The sequence below is a fragment of the Dreissena polymorpha genome, chromosome 8 (genome assembly GCF_020536995.1).
Source record: "Dreissena polymorpha isolate Duluth1 chromosome 8, UMN_Dpol_1.0, whole genome shotgun sequence".
Classification (NCBI taxonomy): domain Eukaryota; kingdom Metazoa; phylum Mollusca; class Bivalvia; order Myida; family Dreissenidae; genus Dreissena; species Dreissena polymorpha.
The window spans coordinates 1,423,965-1,448,129 of NC_068362.1; the positions used below are offsets into that span (position 1 = coordinate 1,423,965).

General features: G+C 35.5%; 2 protein-coding genes and 1 long non-coding RNA gene across 3 annotated transcripts in view; 2 read left to right on the top strand and 1 right to left on the bottom strand.

The window, feature by feature from the left end:
* LOC127842733 (sideroflexin-2-like) overlaps positions 1-6,384 on the bottom strand; it is a 27,697-nt gene extending 21,313 nt beyond the window's left edge. The window contains exons 1-3 of the mRNA XM_052372419.1: positions 6,262-6,384; positions 1,482-1,653; positions 86-256 (exon numbers count right to left, since the gene is read on the bottom strand). Of these exons, the coding sequence (XP_052228379.1) occupies positions 86-256; positions 1,482-1,639 (329 nt within the window). The 5' untranslated portion in view covers positions 1,640-1,653; positions 6,262-6,384. The remainder of the gene's footprint in view (positions 1-85; positions 257-1,481; positions 1,654-6,261) is intronic.
* Positions 6,284-18,915, top strand: LOC127842737 (ADP-ribosylation factor-like protein 3). The gene is made up of 6 exons (XM_052372435.1): positions 6,284-6,432; positions 12,310-12,453; positions 13,922-14,038; positions 14,317-14,367; positions 15,039-15,224; positions 15,468-18,915. The coding sequence occupies exons 1-6, from the start codon at positions 6,430-6,432 to the stop codon at positions 15,519-15,521; spliced, it is 555 nt and encodes a 184-aa protein (XP_052228395.1). The 5' UTR covers positions 6,284-6,429; the 3' UTR covers positions 15,522-18,915.
* Positions 6,805-8,075, top strand: LOC127842739 (uncharacterized). Its single transcript, XR_008031858.1, has 2 exons — positions 6,805-7,345; positions 7,906-8,075. It is a non-coding gene; the product is annotated as an uncharacterized LOC127842739 (long non-coding RNA).
* Positions 18,916-24,165: the final 5,250 nt, after the last annotated feature.

Here is a 24,165-nt window from a genome sequence, read left to right on the forward strand (position 1 = left end):
GTCTAATATTTTTATGACTAACAATTTTGTACGTCAGATTTCTATAGTCTGTATCAAGGTATCTGAATCATGCAACATAACTTACTTATAAAAAGCCACCATTCCACTGATGAGCACCATGCCTCCAGGCACGTAGAAGGACATTCGACCAATCACATTCTGCAGATCTCCCGTGTCTGGGTGGAAAGCAGACAGGTAGAGCTGCTGAGCGCGCCACACTTTCTTTGGGTCAGTGCCGGGTGGTTCTGTACCTGCTCTTTGGAGGAAAAAAACAAAAGCAGTTTGAAGAGACTTTATGTTGCGAGGCTTAGAACGCCGGGGGTGAGAGCCTTGGTGAGCGCTTTCGGTGTTTGAGCCGAGCAACATAAACTTCTTTCTATTCAACGCCAATATCAAAAACAATGAAACACAGCGAATGATTGTTTGTTTATTAATGACATCATTTGTCCGTGCACGCAACAGGTTTATTCAACAAGGTGGGATAGAGGCTAGCCAAAATGGGACCTAAAAATGCTCATCAGAAGAATGTTCACCAATTGGATACTTTTTTCCATCGGGAATGGAGCCGGATACTGGCCCCAATTTGAAACAAAACAAGGGACAAAATTGTCACAAAACCAGGTTTTCATTGTGAAAAAAATCTGATAAAGGGAGACAACTCAAACTGAACTTTTGAAATGAACAAACAAAATTAACCCCCTTTGTAAGTTTGTTTTAAAATAAATCTATTTTTAGTCGTGGCGACCTTGACATTGGAGATATTGACGTGATTCTTTGGTGCGACACACCGTCCCATGATGGTGAACAAATGTGCCAAATGATTTTAAAATCTCATAATGAATGACATAGTTATAGCCCAGACAAGCTCATTTATGGCTATTTTTTACCTTTGAACTCAAAGTGTGACCTTTACCTTGGAGATATTGACGTAATTTTTTCGCGCGACACACCGTCTAATGATGGTTAACAAATGTGCCAAATGATTTTAAAATCTCACAATGAACAACAAAGTTATGGCCCGGACAAGCTTGTTCCGCCCGCCCGCCAGCCCGCAAGCCAGCCAGCCAGCCCGCCCGCATTCGCCAATCTAATAACCATTTTTTTCCTTCGGAAAACCTGGTTAAAAATCCCACGGGTTTAAAAAAACAACAACGTAAATCCTATTTGCAACATGTCTGTGTAAGAATCTGGTACATTTCAATGTAACACTTGTCAGTTAATGTTCTTAGACCATGAGAACAATATGGACAGTTGATTACTTTAATGCCTTATCAAAGCAGAATAGAACGGTGAAGTAAAGAAAATAGGACAATTATGAATTTGAAATTCTTATGGTCCGTTAAACACAGGTAGCTGTAAAATGAAATTATATGAAAAGCTTAAGAATTTTAATTACTGGCAATCAGAAAATTTGAAGAATGTTTTTTTTTCTATTCAACAAGAATGCAACCAACTAAACCCTGTGTTTCATTAGTATTCACCTGTACTGCTGTAGCAATGTTTTAGCATCATAAAGCTGTTTGCTGGAGCACACACTGAGTCTAGGGTCTGTAATCCATGCAAAGTACTTGAGCCGACCCATAAAAGTGTCCTGTGACCACATAGGCTTGTCTAGATCAAGCCTTTCCCCTGGACTCATGATTGTTGTTTTGTCTGAAAGCAAAATTTAATATAAACTCGTCAATAAGAATACGAATGGTCATAAATAGTACAATATAATAATGAATATTTCAGAAAAACTCAACAGCCTATTATTAAAGTGATATTTTAATATAAATGAATACATAATTCAATGATTTTAATTATCCCCATGTTTTTCGGAGAAAAAGTGGGGATATTGTGGTGATGTGCGTCCGTCCGTCCTGGCCACCTGCTCCTCCTACACTATTAGCACTAAAACCTTAAAACTTACATACATGGTAGCTATGAGCATATGTGCGACGGTGACAGTGACGGAATTTAGATCTGACCCCTGGGTTAAAAGTTATGGGGGTTGGAGCAGAGCCGGGTCAGAGATTTTCACTCATTTTTTTATGTTATTTTACATTAACTTCTTCATTTCTGCACTGATTTACTTCAAATTGATACTGAGCCTCTTTTATGACAATACGGTTAATCTCATCTATGCATGGCCCCATTACTGACCCTGGGGCGCCCCGGCCACATAGGCCACGCCCATCCAAAATTGCCTTTTACTATAATTTCTTCATTTCTACATGGATTCACTTCAAATTGATACTGAACCTCTCTTTTGACAATACGTTCAATTTCAGCTATGCATGGCCCCATTACCAACCCTAGGGCACCCCGCCCACATAGGCCACGCCCACATAGGCCACGCCTACCCAAAATAGCCTTTTACTATAATTTCTTCATTTCTACACCGATTCACTTCAAATTGATACTGAACCTCTCTTATTACAATACGGTCAATCTCAGCTATGCATGGCCCCATTAATAACCCTGGGGCGCCCCGCCCACATAGGCCACGCCCACCCAAAATTGCCTTTTACTATAATTTCTTCATTTGTACATCGATTCACTTCAAATTAATACTAAACCTCTCTTATGACAATACAGTTAATCTCAACTATGCATGGCCCCATTACAAACCCTGGGGCGCCCTGCCCACATAGGCCACGCCCACCCAAAATTGCCTTTTACTATAATTTCTTAATTTCTACACCGATTGACTTCAAATTGATACTGAACCTCTTTTATGATGATACAGTCAATCTCAACTATGCATGGCGCCATTACCAACCCTGGGGGGCCTCGCCCACCCAAAATTGCCTTTTACTATAATTTCTTCATTTCTACACCGATTTACTTCAAATTGAAACTGAAAATCTCTTGACAATACGGTCAATCTCAACTATGTATGGCCCAATTACCAACCCTGGGGCGCCCTGCCCATAATAGGCCACACCCATCCAAAATTGTCCTTTACTATAATTTCTTCATTTCTACACCAATTCACTTCTAATTGATACTGAACTTCTCTAATGACAATACGGTCAATCTCAACTATGCATGGCCCCATTACCAACCCTGGGGCGCCCCTGGGTCAAACATGCGGCGTGGGGATACGCGTCAGCCTCTGCCGCGCCATTTCTAGTTATTTTTGTAATTTTGTATAAGTAGTTTGCAATAAATTCTTCTTAATGATTATTAACACAATATTGTGATAAATTATACATAGAATATCAAATTGTGTTTGAGTAAGAAAAATAACATCATTCAATCATTCAATTCAACAGAGATCAAGGTTAGGATAAGTATTTAATTTAATTATGAGTGATTAAAATGGGAATTCAAATTAAAGTAGCTTAAACCTTGAATCAAAATCCCTTGTTGGTGTATTTAACAATACAACTATTTTTTTTAATTGTTAATTGCCTGTGTAACATATGACGCCCTGTAAATTTGAGAAAATTGGTAATTATATCAAATAATAAATATCAACTTAAATATTCTTATTGTTTATGAAATAATTACTTATTTTATTATTGAAATTCGGGCATCATAATTTAACTGCACATATGAGAACAAAGTGAGTTTCCAGAGCGGCAATTTTTAACAAGGACTGTTTGTAAAACATGCAAGCCCCCCATAAGCCCTCTCCGTTGTAGTGACAGCAATTGTGTGAATATGTTTTTTGTCACTGTGACCTTGACCTTTGACCTAGTGACCTTAAAATCAATAGGGGTCATCTGCCAGTCATGATCAATGTACAATTATGTTCGGGTCACTGTGACCCTGACCTTTGACCTAGAAACCTGAAAATCAATACGGGTCATCTGCGAGTCATGATCAATCTACGTATCAAGTTTCATGATCCTAGGCCTAAGCTTTCTTGAGTTATCATCCGGAAACCATTTTACTATTTCGGTTCATTGTGACCTTGACCTTTGACCTAGTGACATGAAAATCAATAGGGGTCATCTGCCAGTCGTGACAATCTACCTATCAAGTTTCATGATCCTAGCTATAAGGGTTCTTGAGTTATCATCCGGAAACTATTTTACTATTTTGGGTCACCGTGACCTTGACCTTTGACCTAGTGACCTGAAAATCAATAGGGGTCATCTGCGAGTCATGATCAATCTACATATAAAGTTTCATGATCCTAGGAATAAGCTTTCTTCAGTTATCATCCGGAAACCATTTTATTATTTCGGGTCACCGTGAACTTAACCTTTGACCAAGTGACCTCAAAATCGATAGGGGTCATCTGCGAGTCATGATCAATGTACCTATGAAGTTTCATGATCCTAGGCATAAGCGTTCTTGAGTTATCATCCGGAAACCATTTTACTATTTTGGGTCACCATAACCTTGACCTTTGACCTAGTGACCTCAAAATCAATAGGGGTCATCTGCAAGTCATGATCAATGTATCTATGAAGTTTCATGATCGTAGCCATTAGCGTTCTTGAGTTATCATCCGGAAACCATTTTACTATTTCAGGTCACCATGACCTTGACCTTTGATATAGTGACCTGAAAATCTATAGGGGTCACCTGTGAGTCATGATCAATCTACCTATCAAGTTTCATGATCCTAGGCATAAGCGTTCTTGAGTTATCATCCGGAAACCATTTTACTATTTCGGGTCACCGTGACCTTGACCTTTGACCTAGTGACCTGAAAATCAATAGGGGTCATCTGCGAGTCATGATCAATGTACCTATAAAGTTTCATGATCCTATGCATAAGCGTTCTTGAGTTATCATCCAGAAACCATTTTACTATTTTGGGTCACCGTGACCTTGACCTTTGACCTAGTGACCTGAAAATCAATATGGATCATCTGCCAGCCATTATCAATCTACCTACGAACTTTCATGATCCTAGGCATAAGCGTTCTTGAGTTATCATCAGGAAACCATTTTACTATTTCGGGTCACTGTGACCTTGACCTTTGACCTAGTGACCTGAAAATCAATAGGGGTCATCTGCCAGTCATGATCAATCTACCTATCAAGTTTCATGATCCTAGGCCTAAGCGTTCTTGAGTTATCATCTGGAAACCATTTTACTATTTTGAGTCACTGTGACCTTGACCTTTGACCTAGTGACCTGAAAATCAATAGAGGTCATCTGCGAGTCATGATCAATCTACCTATCCAGTTTCATGATCCTAGGCCTAAGCGTTCTTGAGTTATCATTCGGAAACCATTTTACTATTTCGGGTCATCATGACCTTGACCTTGTGACCTCAAAATCAATAGGGGTCAAATGCGAGTCATGATCAATGTACCTATGAAGTTTCATGATCCTAGGCCCAAGCATACTTGAGTTTTCATCCGGAAACCACCTGGTGGACAGACCAACCGACCGACATGCGCAAAGCAATATTAACCCCCTCTTCTTCCAAGGGGGGCATAAATTTTTTTAAAACTACAGTTTGTCAACCAGTTCCAGATACTCAGCAGTTCCGATTAATTTGTATTTGATTTTCCATAATGCCCCAATATAAACAAAACGATTAATGTCTCAGGTATACATTTGGTAAAGGAATAAATAAACAAAGTTTTAGCAAGAAAGCTTTTGTATTATGCTTACAGGGGAAATAAATGCAGCAAAAAGTTAACCGGAACTGATTGAATGAGTTATGTTTTGAAATGTGCATATGGATATAGAAGGCTTTATTATTTTTATATAAACTTTTTGCCGATTAAAAACAAATGCCATGACAATGTTTTGACATACTAATTTTGTAAGTTGAATGATTTTTATAATTTTCCGAGGGGTGAACTTTAATTGGCTATTTTTGACCAAAAAATGCATATGCCGTCTTGCCTAACCTGTTATCATACAAAACAAATTTTACCCTTTATTTTTACATCTTCTCATATAGACACTAAATCCCGAAATAAATTATTATGGTCAAAAGAATTAACATTTTTTGCCAGGTTATTCTAAACTGGCTGACTGACTCAGTGACTGTATTTGATGTCGGACAGTTCTAAAATATTTATTTTTTATTTCATCAATAACTAAATATTACAGCAGTGATGTTACTGGACAGCTATACAATAAAATATCATTTATGTTACAAAAAATGCTCTGTGTTACGTTAAAATAAAAGTGAAAACATTTATTAAAGACAATTATATGTTCACTTTCATTACTTTATTTTCTTTGGGGTCTTATCATTCTGAAAGTGAAATTTCCAAAGGACTGCCATATTGCTTCGTGCGAAGGGAACCAATGCTGTCATTGGTTTTGCAAAATAAATAAAGCTTTACTGTTACCTAATGTTTCTTTTGCAAACGAGTTTCGTTCACAAATTGTGTGCAAGTTTTAAATGCATTCACAAATGTCAATGTTTTCAATGTCAAACTCTTCTCTGGAGTTACAAAAAGCTTCTTCCGCTTATGACGTCACGCGTAGTTACACCAAGCCAAAATATTTTGTGAAAAATGGTATAAAACAGCTGTTTCATGATCTTATTGTTCACGAAGATCACACCTTTTGATAAACATAATATATTTTTTATTGTGTAATGATCATTCATTATTTTATGTTTAAAACTTCCTTTATTTTGGTAACAAATGCCAGAACCAGCATTGAGGTTTTCGTTTTGCGGCTGATAATAGTGGGTGGGGTAGCATTGCTGTTAATTATGCATCAGCCAGCGCCCTCACACTAGTTTGGGGGAAGGGGTCCGCAGCCCTGAGGAGGGGAAATTTTAGCGGCGTTTCCCTTTTTGGGGGATTTTTTTTACTTACTCTCTCATTATTACATTTGTACATGTTTGCACTAAATTCATTGCATTTTTCATAATTTAGTCAGGGTTCCCGCTGTCGATCGCCATTGGCGCCAATTGCGACAAAATAAAAAATCTGGCGACAAAATTTCGTAAATGGCGATTTTAAAAAAATCGGCATTTTTCTGCGTTCATATTTTCTTAAAATGACAAAAGACGCTGTGTTTACCAGCCGCTTTACGGCAGTCGTAATACTATAGATTTCCATGGTGTAAGCGATACAGCTGTAATCAATGGAGCGTGGTGCTGACTGCCGACTACCGCAAAGTGGAATGTTATGGTGATAATTGCGTTGCGTTTTTGACCCCTAATGACCCATATTCGAACTTGACCTAAACTTCTGACCAACTTTGGTGAAGATCGGATAAAAACTTCTTGAATTAGAGAGCGGACACCATGCTAAATGTTTAAATGTTGTTGCAAGTTATCTTAATTGGTCGGCAGTTTTATTGCTTCAGAGATAAGGCAATATTGAAATATACCGACTTTGCGCTTAAATGTGAAGTGTTTGTCACAGTGTTCGAAGCAGATTCAAGACCGTTAAATTGACAACAATGACAATCAAAAAGGTAAGTATCGATTGTTTTTAGAAAAATCGGTGTAATTATAGAAAATAGTAAAACATTTTACATCTATTGGTTCTATTTAAACGGTGACATATTGCTGTTTCACTCGTCAAAATGGCAAGTTCAGAGTGTAAAACGACTTTTAGAAAGTGAACATTAGATGCTGCTTATTTTGAGACTCATTCAAAATGCAAACGTTCCCACCGCTATTGTTCACCAGCTAACAAACAAAAACCAAACAAAGACAGTTGTTTATCAGAATTTCATTTCCTTCAATATGATTTCCAACACACAATCTATGCTGTGTGAACTCTTTATATCCTCAACACTTATCAATTCATTCACTACCGGATGTACCTTAAAAAAAAGGTAAACATAGTTTAGCACATGGAAATCAATTTGACATTTGATATACACAAATGCTTATTTTATTTGACTGTTGTGTTAAGGGCTCTATGTAGTAGATCATATGCTAGCACACATTTATATTATTTATATACTTCACATTCATTGATTATTATTAGTATTATATTAATATTATATTTCCCTTTTTGTATTTTCAGAATACCACAAAGCTTCTGAAGCACCAAAACTGTGGCAACATATTCAGGCTGCTAAGAAGGTGTCAATCAACAAGAGTTACAACTGATTGAATGTGCCTTTATTTAATTAACAATGTTAAATGTGTTGTTATTATTAATACTACTGTTATTAAATCGATTCCTTTAACATACTGTAAATGCTCAGTTTTTGTTTGTATTATAATAACATGATCTTCATTGCCCAAATGTAGCCCCAGTGTGGCGACAACTTTTTAAATTTGGCGAAAGTAAGTGGCGACAACTTTTGAAAGCCCAGAGGGAACCCTGTTAGTATGTTTGAAAAGATTAAATTGAAATAGAATTGAGATACAATAATAATGAGATGAGACACATCTTTCTTTTCGGAAAAGGGGAAAAAAGTATACTTTTCAGGTGGGGGACCACCGCCGAAATTCGGCGGCAGATTTGATAAATTGAGGGCCCTGCATCAGCTCAGTAAATGAATAGTCATTTGGTATACATTCCTCATTATTATGCCACCATATATTAAGAGATATACTGCATGTGTCCATAGTGTAAATATAATATGTGCAGGCCTTTACCTGTTAAGGCACACGGAGACAGGTGCATAGACAGTAAGCAATAGTTTTTTTCTTAATTTAAGTCGCCAGTAACGGATTTTCCCCAGTAGCGGATCATTTGTCGGAAACATTTACACATACATGCCAGACGTCCCGATCTCGGCGGGACAGTCCAGCTTCTGGGCTCTTTATCCCGGCATCCCGATATGAGACGATTTGTCCCGACATTCGTTAAAAACAATATAAAGGTCTTTAAGTTCCCAATAAAATTCGCTTTTCGAGCTCTTTCTGGCTAAAACTTGTCATCGCTAATCCCTTTATTTCCCCCAAATAACAACCCTCTTCTACTACTTGAGTGCACCAGTGTTGTTTTTGACACCTTATCAGCTATTTATCGGCAACTTATTTATTTAATGAGCATTCACACCATGGTGTTTTTATGATAGAGGTGGCTAATTGCTATCAAAAGATGTATCGTACAGAAATTAACGGCACCTGCGTTTGTATTTCATGGCCCAATCAAGTCCAACGATACTTTTATTCTGTGAATTATACAACCTAAGGTTATAAATCCTGTTAAAACACCGATTTTGTACATCAAACAAATTGAATGATGACCAATATACATTGATGTTTCTCACAAATTACCTTTCGTATTCGACTGATTTTCAGGAAATAGTTTGTACATATTGCATCAATCTAAATTAAGAGTCAATTTACGATTGGTTGAATAAGAACAGTGCTCGATGCACTCACATCGTGTCACGCGATTTACATATCAAGGGGATATCCCTGTACCAATTGAATTTATGGAGTGTGTTTACTTCCGGAAAATGGAGAACGTCTGTGCTCACGAAATTCTGAACACACATTTATCGTCAAGATTAGGCAGAACTTTAGAGTTTTTGTAAGTAATATACTGACTGTTGAGTATATAGAAAAAGTGGAATGATTGATCGTTTTAGTGTCCCGCTTTTTGGTAAAATGTCCCGACAATTTTTTATGGAAAGTCCCGATTTGGGCCTGAAAAATTTTGGCATGTATGATTTACATTATAAATTAAAATATTTTATAAAAACATTTTAAACTAAATTACTCAAATATACATGTAAACTTAAAGAATAAACAATAATAAAACTATCATCTCTGTGCCACTCGTGAAAATATTATTTTCCATGATCACTTGTGAATTAAAATCGATAATCCACCAAATCCAACAAATATCCTCTATTTATTTAATAATAATTATTTTTACTTTTTTAGAAACCTTCAATTGGGAATAATTTTTGACAGCAATTTGTAGTTTTTTTCTTATTGGAAAATTGCATTTTTTCCGGTACTTGATAAAGAAGGAAAAAAATCACTTTACCATGGTAGGCACATGCATGAAAATTGAGAAGGAACATTAATCATTTATTAAGTTTTTGTGTATTGCATACATTGCTGTAAAACAATAGATTGTCAATTGCTGAAAAGCAACAGCTTGTCACTATGTTTAAAGGCTGATTTTAATGTTTAATGAAGGCAAAAGGGTAATACTTATGCTGTGATCAAGGCTTAAGGTATGTTTTAAATATTACATTTGAAAAACATGTTTTCTGTTGGTTTAATGTTTATTTTTGTCGATTTCCATGCTATTGATAATAAAGCAGCTGATTTCTGTCATATTCAGGTGTTTTGACATGCCCCCCCCCCATGCCAATTCCACATGATTCTATACTGGAGAAAATGGTCCCCTAATGGAGAAATCCTCGCCGATGTACAACATGCTGAAACATAATTTTGCTGACAGATTTTGTAATCTTCATTGTAAATAATATTTGTATGTTAAATAGCATTTTTTTGTGAATAAAGATTTATTAATATCTTGAGGACATTGTGCATTGTTTTCTTCTATGTACTGGAAGTGATCCGTTACTGGCGATCAAACTGCACTTTAATATTTTCTTAATCACTAAAAAGTACAACCAAGCTGTGACATAACGGTATATCCATATTGTTTATTCTTATGATAGAAATTTAAGTACAGATAGATTTAATAATAGGGAAATATTTTAATAATATGTTTGAGTAATTAATTAGTAACTGTTATAATTACTGATATGTAAGGAAATGTTGAAAGATTATTTACATCAATATTTCTATCTTATACATAAACAGAAGTTAAAAGTTTAAAGTGATCAAACTATTTGAGAGTTCATCTTGTAAAGTAGCTGTATGTTGCGGGTATTTAGGAATTAACATAACAGATGTCTTTGGATGGGGTATGTAATAAAGTTTAAAAAATTGATTATAGAAGTATGGTTTCATTTCTCCAATCTAGTTCAATTATCGGGAACATCTGTTGACATGGTCTTGGTATGATTAACAATTTGGCTCGTAGGTCAACATTACTTCAAACCAATACATAATTCAGATATGATAATTATATAAGGGTAATTCCAATTTGCCAAGGTACATAACAGATACAAGTTCGGATTGAATGTGTATCGGGGTTTACATAATTGATTATAGAAGTGTTAGGTTTCATATTACCAATTTTGTTTGTCCATAGAGAACATCTGGTTATATGATCGAGTATGCTTAATGAAATTATCTGCACATGGTCATCACAAACTGTGACATATGGTAGTTGCATGAGCGATCCATCCAATCAACAAGGGTTATTCGAAGGGGTGGGTTTAGTAAATCGGGGATAGAGTAACAGTCAACCAATCAAGAATGGGATAAGACATATCTAAACTTTATGTTTATTTTCCTCAGAATAAAATGCTGTGGTGTTGTTGTAAGAGGGGGATTCTGCTGTTAGATTTGGAAAAGGACTTTGAGAGTTGTCACGTCTTCTTGGCGTGGTGGCCATGTTGGCCGCCGTGCTGTAAAATTGTATTTCATTAACAATAGTTAGCATTGTGTTAGAATATATTCAACAGAAATAAATCACGATGAAAACAGAAATGAACTTTGTTTGTTACTGTGTGTTTTCCACGAGCGATACATAATTACGTGACAAAGCAAACACAGATAATCACAGGAAATATAGATACAAAGGTGTTCCTGAAATGAAATTTCAGACATATGGGTACTCTTTTTTTGGGCGAAATTCAGGCACAGGGGTACCAATAATGTGGAAATTCAGGCATAACAGTATCTCTGTGCTTAAATTCCCAGGGAAATAGCCTGACAGTGGCAGGTGTTTAAAATATTTAGTTTTGAATAATTTCTTATTTGCTGGCATGTTGCTTTCTGGCCATACATATTCTTATCCATCACTTTAATTTTATTTGCCTTATATATACCGATCGCAGTGGTTAAGTATCCATTTTAATAAACAATCAAATTTTTTATTGTGCAAATTCTCTGGCTTCTACCCTGACAGACTGAATACACACGTATTGCGTGTGTCACTTTGATTGGGTATTGGAAGGTCATTTTAAAATGACCTCTTATGCAATATTATCAGATCCAGTCAGCGAATAGCATACAAGCTTCAGAATAGAGATTATTAACAATCTCCAAAGGCAGAGTTTTGTTGTTGTGTGCAAGTCTGTCAGTCCGTTTGTCTACCTGTCACAATTTTTCAGGGCTTTATCTCCAAAACTAAGTTAGATTTCAACATGAAACTTCATGGATGTATACATGTAGATATCAATAAGGAGAAGTGCCATGTACAATAACCATAAGTTAACCCTACAATGTCTTAAATAAGAGTTGTTGCCCTTTGTTGTTTTGTTGTTTAAACTGGATTTTTGCAAAGAAGAAACTTTCTGTAAACGAAAAAAAACATAAAAGCAGAAAGTGTCGTCCCTTATTGGCCTGTAACCCAATATTTTTATATGTATTTTAGGGTTTGCTTGCGCTGCTGAGGAAGCTCAAGTCAAGCGGGGACAAGGAGCTTCGAATACTGTTGCTTGGTCTAGACAATGCTGGTAAAACCACGTTACTAAAGAGCTTGGCATCGGAAGATATTAGTCATATTACTCCTACACAGGTATGCCAAAAGAATATTCACCCTTTTCCACTTAGAATCAAAGTGAAAATGGCGAGTAACTCGCAGTGTGTTCAGGTTTTATGCTGTTTGCTGCTCATCAGTATCTCAGGGTTGGAAATGAAGCCTTTAAAACTTGAATCTAGCATGTTTAATTAAATTTAACTTTCTAAGGGACTACAAATGCGTCAAAATACGTATCTAAGTGTTGAAGGGTTAAAGGAATATTAAATATAAGGGCTTGTATTGAGTAGCCTGCTGTCATAATGGTTGACTGTATGTGTCTCTATTAGCCTGCTGTCATAATGGTTGACTGTAGCCTGCTTGCTGTTGATATAGCTGTCATAATGGTTGACTGTATGTGTCTCTATTAGCGACGTTTTTCAAACATTCATCTTGTTGAAGTGTCATTATTTCAGACACATAATTTCATTTCAAATACATGTAGATTTGCCATAAAATTTATCCTACCACAACATCCTTCATCCCCACTTAATATTATAATAAACATTTTCAAACCCAAAATGACAAAAATAATATTTTGTAAAAAAAATAAGTGCAAAGGACCTCATTTTGAGCTTTCAGTAGACATAAATTTTATATTCATCCTTCTGCTCTAGTGTGTGACAGAGAAGGAGATATTTTTAGCTCACCTGAGCACAGCTCATGGTGAGCTTTTGTTATTGCCTTTTATCTGTTGTCTGCGTACGTCATGAGTCTCAACATATGCCTTTTGTGTAGAGGCCACATTTATTGTTAGTTCTTCGTGAAAAATTATCAGATTTGTCCCAATGGTATCTTAGACAACTTGGTCTCAATAGTTCTGGTTGGTTGAAAAACATGGCCGCCAGGGGGCAGGGCATCTGTCATTATTTGTCAATATAAATACCTTGTTAACATTCTAGAAGTCACATTTATTGGCCAATCTTCATGAAACTTCATGAAACTTGGTCAGAACATTTGTTATTTGATGAGTTTGAAAATGGTTCCAATCTGTCAAAAAACATAGCCACCAGGGGGCAGGGCATTTTTCGTTATATGGCTATAGTAAAACCTTGTTAACTCTCTAGTTGATATTTTGGCCCAGTTTATAAATGGTTTCAGAAACATCTCAAACGTTGCCAAGAGCAGTTTAGTTCCCTGAAGTCTCAGGTGACCGACCGTGCGGACTGCACAGGCTAATCTGCGACTGCACATTAACCCTTTCAGTGCTGGAACCTAATTTTAAAAGCCTTTGCAAACAGTTTGGATTCAGATGAGATGCCACAGAACGTGGCGTCGCATCAGGATCCAAACTGTTTGCTATTCTGATAGTATTCTTTGAAAAAATTCTAAGAAAATGCTACTTTTAGAAATTAAGCAGACGACATTTTAGCAGACTACAAATTTCCCAGCATGCAAAGGGTTAAACCCCTTTTCACAGAGCATGGCCCCAATGTGTCATATGCATTATATTTGTATTGTTTTGCAGGGTTTCAACATTAAAACAGTGCAATCAGCAGGGTTCCGTCTAAATGTGTGGGACATAGGTGGCCAGAGAAAAATACGACCATATTGGAAGAACTACTTTGAAAACACTGATGTTTTAGTGAGTACTCTATTATGTGTATTTTGCATTGTGTATACATAGCTGCTTTTGCTCATAAGTCATGAAGTTATGCTGAAAAGTTACAGTTGTGTACAATTATGGTATTTAATTACATGTATGTGTATTATTTCTGTTGAAATCTCAGAACCAAAAGAATTCTTGTATATGTTACTCCTTGGGTTACTCATGTTTCATAGGTACTTCAAAGTTTTACCATACAGTATTTGTCTTGTATTTAATGAAATATATAGTTTTTCAATGTTCTTTCTTATTTTCAGATATATGTAATTGACAGCTCAGACAGAAAAAGATTTGAAGAGACAGGAGAGGTTTGTTTGTACCCCCATTCGCCCCAAAAAATGTTTCGTTAAAATAAATGAAAAACAGCATTATCATGACTGTTCACAGTTACAGGTTTCAATGCAGGTCTTATGACCATGCTTGAAATAATCGTACAATAAATCAATGGGAAATGGTATATATTATTTATTTTTATAGGAAGTTGAGAAGTTATTCGAAGAGACTAACAAGCCCAACTAGAGATGCATTCTGTTGCTTGTATGCCTGTTTTATTGTTGGGAGTGTAATTGGAATCAAATGTAAAATTAAAAACAACATGGAGTGTTCAATATTTCTAAGGGAAATGGGAAAGCTATTAGAGCAGACTTATTTGAGATGCATCTAAATGTTCTTTATTTCTAAATAAATAGCGGGGTTTATTGGAAGAGCATTTTTGGAGATGTATGCAAATGTTCTGTATTTCTTAAGAAACTGGGGAAGTTATCAGAAGTGAATTATTTGAGAGACATGTTTGTGTTCTAGAACTGAGGTAGGCATTAGAAGAGTTGAAGTAAATAAAAATATTTTTTATAAGAACAAGCAGATTTATTTGATAAGCCTAATTATAATTCATGAAAATGTTCTGCAGAAACTTGGGGAATAATAAGAAGAGCCAAAGCTGAAGAAAACCATATTATATAAATTTAATATGTTTCTATAGGAACTGGGGGAGCTACTAGAAGAGCCTAAACTGAGTGGTGTTCCGTTACTGGTGTACGCAAACAAGCAGGACCTGCAGCATTCTGCAAAGGCCTCCGAGGTATCCGAGGGACTCAACCTGAACACGATACGAGACCGCGTTTGGCAGATCCAGGCGTGTAGCGCGCTCACCAACGAAGGGGTCCGGGTGAGTTACAGGCCTTGTCATTTCCCCTTTCAGTGGTTAATTATGCGGAAAATTATATTCAATAAATTAACTCAGTTTTTACAGATTACAATTAGGATGAGTGTGTATTTTTCGATAAGGATTTGCCAATATTGCCATTATGCACCACCAGTAAAAACAATAGCTGACAAGTATTAAAATGAGTTTATGTATATTTATTGGAAAATTACTAACATAATTTACTCTTTTTCTATCCTGTTTTAGGAAGGAATGGATTGGGCTATGAAAAACATCTCCAGTAAAGGAAAGAAGAAATGATAACCATTTAATTGCCATAGCAAAATATCAAGGAAAACTAGTAGCTTACAATCCCAAATCAAACAACAAAGGGACTAGCTTTTGGTGTTTTAGTTCATTCTTGGAAGAAAATAGTTGTTAACACTTTGGAACCGTAAAATGAATGAAAAGACTTGACCTTTTAACATTATCTGTATAAGTGTTTCTTCAAGTGTCTTGCAGAATTTGTATTGTATTGACAATTACTCTAAATGTTGACATTTTGTTTGGATAAAACTGGTAGATTTTGTTTGTCTGAAGTTGTTGCTTCTATAGATAGGCTGTTACACATGCATTTGGTATGAATTGCATTATACAAGTATTTAATTATTACTCAAAACTTAAAAATTATTGTGGATAAATTATTGAACTACAAAATTAATACATACAAACTCAGAAAGATTATAAAGTGATCAATATTTTAATTTAATAAATATATTTAAATGCATATTTAAATATATTTTTTGCTAGAAAATTGACAAGGGACCTATTTATGAACTGATTCTAAGACTGTCTAAAAAAAATGCTCCCATAACTGTATAATGTATAAATAATTCTTAAAATTAAGGTCTAGCATGGCAATAAACACATATAATTGGACCTTTCTCTGTGAAAAGGGGTTTAATGCATGTGCGTAAAGTGTCATCCCAGATTAGCCTATGAATTCTGCACAGGGTAATCAGGGACAACACTTTCAGCTTTTATAAAAAAAATTGCTTACAAAAAGTCTCTTCATGGCAAAAATCCAGTTTAGGCAGAAAGTGTCGTCCTTGATTAGCCTGTGTGGACTGCACAGGCTAATCTGGAACGACACTTTAGGCACATGCATTAAACCCCGTTTTCACAGAGCAAGGCTCAATTATATAATTCCTCAAAAGAACAATATGTTAATGATGTGAGCACCATTTTTGGCCTGTATATATGAGAAAACTGTGCATAATGCATGTGATTAAAGTGTCGTCCCAGATTAGCCTGTGCATTCCGCACAGGTTAATCAGGGACGACACTTTTTGCCTAAACTAGATTTTTGCGAAGAAGAGACTTTCTTTGAACAGAAAATATCATAAAAGCGGAAAGAGTTGTCCATGATTAGCCTGTGCAGACTGCACAGGCTAATCTGGGACGACACTTTACGCACATGCATTATTCCCGGTGTTCACAAAACGTGACTCATTCTTTATTCATATTCTATGAGTGGTGAAAACAGACCCAGATCAGTTTATAATATTTCCCATTTTGCTTTTAAGTTATTATATGTTGTCTTTCCTGTCATTTTTTAGTGCAGGACATTTTGTTCGTGTCAGCTATTGAAGAGTTTATCAATGGTTGCTTGTCTGTTTTGGATATGAATGTCTAATGTCCATGTGCTATTTACGTTAATGTATTACTCTATGTAATTCGGATTTACAAAATGATAAGCTTGATTAATTGGTGTTAAATCATTAAACTCTTATTTCGAAAGTAAGTGATGTGTAATCATTTAATTGTATATTAGGACAAAATCAATGTGATAAAAAATATTGTTAATGGACATATTATAATTGTGAAAACTTTTCAATGAAGTCAAAACATGTAGATTCATGTACACAATTATATTTCTGTCCTCTGACGGTATTCATTGACATGATTATGACTGGGGCACATTATAAGTTTGAATACTTCAAATATAACCATACGTTGTTCATTCAGATTGTCATTATATTCCCTCAAAAAAATCAGTCTGTGTATTTTTTGTTGTAATTTTGAATTCTTATAATATACAATGTCATGTTTTTGATCTGTTTTGATCTGATGGTTGGTTGAACTTGAAGGGTTTACTGTAAAACACAGTACTTTATTGAGTACAAAGATTGCTTACAAATTATCCGTCCTTTTACCATATACACATATCAATGTCTAGTGATAATTGTAGCTAGTTCTCTTGCATCTGAATTATTAGTATTAATTTTCTGTTAAGAGATCTTTAATCTAACAATAAACGGTCATATTTACATATTTCATATATTAGCTTTGTATGAGAGATGCATGTTTTATGATGAATTCTGTAAGAGATTTAAATGAGTATGTGTGTATACATGTGCTTTTTTTGTAAAGTCCAATGTACATGTCTGATTTGTAACATTTTGAGAACTACATTCTCTACAAATAATGGTTACAGTCTTTATAAGTTTTGACAGTGACATAAGTAAGAACAGTTTAAACAAGTAAATATTAATTGAAGGCAGTAGGGTGAGACAGAAAGTTGTCAAAGCACACTAATCAATATCATTACATGTTTGAACATTATTAAGCCTAGACACAATGCACTTATGTTGCAGATGGTATCATCTTTTGACCCATCTCACAAGTCTGTTTAACAAATATTTCTGTAATACAGTTGATTGCATAAGCAAGATTATTATTGCTTCTCTGTAAATTTGATAAAATGAATTGACGATTAAAAAAAACACACCAAATTAATGTTTGATGTGTCTTTCCTTTACTGTAAACCTGTTGTGCTTTGGTATGCTATAAATGATTAGTTGTATTTATGTTTTGTTTGTTATCTCCTGCCAAAGGCGGAGGGATATAGAATTGGGCGTTGTCCGTCCTACCTTTCGTCTGTCTGTCACACAATTTTGAAATTGGCAGGGGATATCAATTCAACAAATTTGCTTTTTTTCATATTAAATTGATGGTTATTGTATTGTATTGTGCCAATATATTTTTATCAGGTGAAATTTACCTTTATAAAAAGCAAAAATGAAGATTATGCTTGTATTTACATTTAAATATGACATATTTTCTAAAGCCATACAATTCTAAAATTATCTTTTTTTCCCTAATATATCAATAAAGATTCAATGAATTGTATCACGTTTCCTTTTCAACAAAACAAACAAATGGTTGATAGTGAAAAGACAATCATTGTTTTTAAAGTTTGAAAATTGATGGATATGACAGGATTTTCCTTAAAAGTTTCACAAATAATGGATCTGCTCTTATCAAAAAGAGGTAATTGCTTATCCGGAAATGTGCATAGAATACTTATTTCATACAAAAACGTGTTGAGCATAATTAGTTTTATCATGGAAATCAACAAGATACAAGATAGGTTTGTTTTAAAAGCATTTAAATATCATATCATGCCTGGGTTGTTTTCATCATAACAGTGTTTATAGTTTACATTTTTTATGCTTGTTTAAGGTCATTAATATATCTGAAAATTACATGTATAGTGTTTTATGTTTAATTCATATAAATTTGTGTGCAAGTGTTAGAATACAAATGTAGCAACTACAAGCTTTGTGTGTATGTAGTCTTGTCTGAACATTTTCATCTGTGTATTATGATCCTCATAAACAATTAAAATGTATCATTAATATCTAAAAGAGTTTTTCGAGCTTTGTTTAAGTAATTTTAAGAGTTTTGTAGAGCTTTGTTTATGTCTATGTTCCCTGGATCGCCAGTTCAATAAACTATTTTGACGCATGAACATTTGAAGACAAGCAAGGGCAAGACATGCTTCCCTACTAACGCCTGGGTCAAGGTCACACTCTGTAATCAAAGGTCAAATCTAGGTCTTATATAACATGTCCAAACCAAACATTTCACATCGTCACTTATCAGGGAATTTTCACCCTTTACCACTTAGATACCTTTTTTGCGCATTTGTAGTCCTTTAGAAAATTACATTTTATTTAGAACCTTTCTTGCTAGATGCATGCTGTTCTGGTTTTATGCTGTTTGCACATGCATAGCCATTGTCACTTTGCTTATGAGTGGGAAAGGGTTGAATACCACAAATCATGAAATGTCACATATATAATTGGGACTATCTTTAAGGTCAAGATATTACATTGAGATCCAATTTCAAACAAACACAATACGGCTTTGGGTATCATATGGAGATGCATTTATGCTGAAAAGCATTTCACAAAAAAGAATTAACCAAAAATTATGGTATGTTTCATGCTTGTATTTATCACTTTCCATTTTACAAACGCATTTTGAAGTTATTATGCCCCCGGAAAGCTGGCATATAGAAGTTGAACTTCCCATCAGTCAGTTCCTCCATCCGTCCAAACTTTAACATTGCACATAACTTTTACAATATTGAAGATAGCAACTTTATATTTCCCATGCATGTGTATCTCATGGAGCTGCACATTTTTAGTGGTGAAAGGTCAAGGCCATCCTTCAAGGTCAAATATATGGCTTCAAAGCGGCGCAGTAGACGCCATTGTGTTTTTGACAAACGCATCTCTTGTTTATTTTATTTAATTAGTAACATAATAACAGAAACATGTTTTTATGCACCCGGTAGGGTGGCATATAACAGTTTAATTGTCCGTCTTTCCAAAAACTTTAACATTGCCCATAACTTTTGCAATTTTGAAGGTAGCAACTTGATATTTGGCTTGCATATGTATCTCATGGAGCTGTACATTCTGAGTGGTGAAAGGTCAAATTCATCCTTCAAGGTCAAATATATTGCTTTAAAGCGGCGCAGTAGGGGGCATTGTATTTCTGAAAAACACATCTCTTGTTTTTCTTTCTTTCCTTTCAGGTATGCCATACCTGAAGTCATTTTTAATGCCAAAGTATAACAAAATCTCTTGAGAAAAGCTGAACTGACCAGAATCTAGAAATCTACTGAATATGTTGTTGTAGTAATTGTGATGGCACTTTCGACTATAAATCAGGATCACTTTGTCTTCATCATGACTCACAAGAGGGTATCGAAAGGCTTTACTCCGGCATTAAAGTCCCCGTTCATAGCTATATATATGGGCAGAATCGTAAGAAAACGTGTTTTTATGGAGAATATCACTGAAAATCCGGTTGAAATCGGTTGAAAACAAACAATGAAGCGATTTTTATGTTGGGTCGAGTACTGTAAAGTACGAAAACGACCTTATTATAATAAATGATTTGACATGTTTATTCAAACCTTAAGTGACAAAATTGCGGATATGGGCAAATTAAGCGGAGAGAAGTTAAGAACAAATGCAAGTACATCTGATACAGATGGAAACTGAGTTGCTAAATCTATGTATTTATCTTCCATATGCTAATAATGTTTAGCCGAAGCTAAATATAAATATAATTTGCATAACTCGTGACGCTGCAATGATTTTCGCCTATTGCTTGTATTTATGATCATTTATATATTATTTTATCGATTAAAAATCGATTTTGATCAGGTTTTTGATATCAACCTCGATAAAAAACATATTTCAATGAATTTATGTAAAGTTTATTTCTCGCTAAACGATTTACATGCACAAAAAAACGATCTATTCCGCGAACTGGGACTTTAAGAGAGAGAATATTTTGCACAGCAATCAAATTATCGACACCTCCGTAAATAGCGATTTTTCCTAACACACACACACGATTCCATAGCGAATATGTATCTGTCCGCGTTCCACTGTTCTGATAGTTTTATATGTCAATAACCTTGTTTATTTCTGTTCGACTAGTTTGGCTTTAGCGCCCTTACACTACTTTGGGGGAAGGGGTCCGCAGCCCTTAGGAGGGGGAATTTTCGCGGCTTTTTTGGCGTTTCCCTATTTGGGGGATTTTTTTTACTTACTCTCTCATTATTACATTTGTACATGTTTGCACTATATTCATTGCATTTTTCATAATTTAGTATGTTTGCAAAGATTAAATTGAAATAGAATTGAGATATAATAATCATGAGACACATCTTTCTATCAAGAAAAAAAGATTTTTTTAAAATTTTTTTAAGGGGAATTTTTCCCCCCAAAAGGGGAAAAAGTATACTTTTCACGTGGGGGACTGCTGCCGAATTTCGGCGGCAGATTTAATAGATTGAGGGCCCTGGGCTTGTCCTGTGATGTTAGCCCTTATTTAAACAAGAGGACCTGAAAGGCCCAAAGTCGCTTACCTGAGATAACAAGATATTATTGGGACAAATCTTCTGACCAAGTTTCATGAAGATTGGAAAATAAATGTGGCCTCTAGAGTGTTGACATGGTTTTACAATAGCCATATAAGGAAAATGCCTCGCCCCCTGGCAGCCATGTTTTTCAACCAACCGGCATCAATTTTGAACTCGTCCAATATATTATCGGGATGAATCTTCTGACTAAGTTTCATGAAGATCAGAAAATAAATGTGACCTCTAGAGTGTTAACAAGGTTTTACTATAGCCATATAAGGAAAAATGCCTTGCCCCCGTGGTGGCCATGTTTTACAACCAACCGGCATCATTTTTGAACTCGTCCAAGATATTATTGGGATGTATCTTCTGACCGAGTTTCATGAAGATTGGACAATAAATGTGGCCACTAGAGTGTTAACAAGATTTTACTATAGCCATGTAAGGAAAAATGCCCCGCCCCTGGTGACCATGTTTTTAAAGAAACCATAACCATTTTCGATTTCATCCAAGATATCATTGGGACAAATCTTCTGACCAAGTTTTATGATGATCGGAAAAATAAATGCGACCTCTAAAGTGTTAACAAGGTTTTACTATAGCCATATTAGGAAAAATGCCCCGCCCCTGCGGTGGCCATGTTTTTCAACCAAAGGGCATCATTTTTTATGATTTGGATGAATCTTCTGACCAAGTTTCATGAAGATCGGACTATAAATGTGGCCTCTAGAGTGTTAACAAGATTTTACTACAGCCATTAAAGGAACAATGCCCTGCCCCTTTGCAGCCATGTTTTTCAAGCAAACATAACCATTTTCGAACTCATTCAAGATATCAATAAGACAAATCTTCTGACCATATTTAATGAAGATTGGACAATAAATGTGGCCTCTAGAGTGTTAACAAGGTTTGCAAAAGCCATATGAGGAAAAATGCCCTTCCCCCTGGTGGCCATGTTTTGAAAGAAACCAAAGACATTTTCGAAACCATCCAAGATATCATTGGAACAAATCTTTTGACCAAGTTTCATGAAGATCGAAAAAAAAATGTGGCCTCTAGAGTGTTAACAAGGTTTTACTAAAGCCATATAAGGAAAAATGCCCCGCCCCCAGGCGGCCATGTTTTTCAACCAACCGTCATCATTTTCAAACTATTCCAAGATATTATTGGGATGGTTCTTCTGATCAAGTTTCATGAAGATTGGACAATTAATTTGGCCTCTAGATTGTTAAATAGATTTTAATATAGCCATATAAGGAAAAATGCCCCGCCCCTTGGCATTCATTTTTCAAGCAAAGGTTACCATTTTTTAACTCATCCAAGATATCATAAGGACAAATCTGAGCAAGTTTCATGAAGATCGGAAAATAAATGTGGCCTCTAGAGTGTTAACAAGGTTTTGCTATAGCCATATTAGGAAAAATGCCCCCCCCCCTGGCGGCCATGTTTTTCAACCAACCGGCATCATTTTCGAACTCATCCAAGATAATATTTTCATTGGGATGAATCTTCTGACCAAGTTTCATGAAGATCAGACAATAAATGTGGCCTCTAGAGTGTTAACAAGATTTGACTATAGCCATATATAGCCATATAAGGAAAAATGCCCCGCCCCTTGGCAGCCATGTTTTTCAAGCAAATGTACCCATTTCAAACTCATCCAAGATATTATTGGGACCAACCTTCTGACTTAATTTCATGAAGATTGGACAATAAATGTGGCCTCTAGAGAGTTTACAAGGCAAATGTTGACGCCGCATGACGGACAACAGACAAAAGGCGATCACAAAAGCTAAAATCTAAAAAGCATGCGCTTAAAGTGTTGTCCCAGAACAGCCTCTGCACTCCACACAGGCTAATCACGGACAAAACTTTCCGGTTTTATGGAATTTTTCATGTTTAGAAAGACCCTTATAAGTCAAATTGAATTTAGGCGGGGATTGTTGTCCCTGATTAGCCAGATCAGAATACGCAGGCTCATTTGGGTCGAAACTTTGCGCACATGCATTATGCCCCATTTTCCCAAGTGTGGCCCATTTTAAAGAGTATTCAGTACAGTGCTCCCAACTAGCCTTCATTTACATCAAGAAACTGACAGTTAAATGATGCTGTATTAAATTTGTATGTACCCCAGTTTTTGCCCTGTCTGTTGGTATGTTGCTTTGATCAAATTGTTGTTTTGTTTGCCTCAAACTTTAACATTGGCCATAACTTTTGCAAATATGAAGCAACTTCATATTAGGCAAGCATGTGTATCTCATTGAGCTTCACATTTTGAGTGGTGAAAGGTCAAGGTCATCCTTCAAGGTCAAAGGTCAAATTTTGCAATATTGAAGATAGCAACTTTATATTTGGCATGCATGTGTATCTCATGGAGCTGCACATTTAAGTTGTAAAATGTCAAGGTCATCATTCAAGGCCAAGGTCAAATATATGGGGGGACACAGTGTTTCACAAATACATCTTGTTTGTGACTTGTTTTCATACTTTGTGCCATTAGTATTAATCAACAGTTATATCACAGCCACTATGTACTTTTACTGAGAACCCTCTGCATGTGAAATAAGCATTTATAGATATACAAATATTTGTATATTGAAGACACGTTTATTGCTGCTTGTAACAAATTTCATACTAACACTTAATTCGTATTCAATGGGATCATGTTTCAAAGAGTCAAGTACTAGAACAAGAAAGAATATTTTTTATGGGCTTTTCCTTTCCAATGTTATGGGT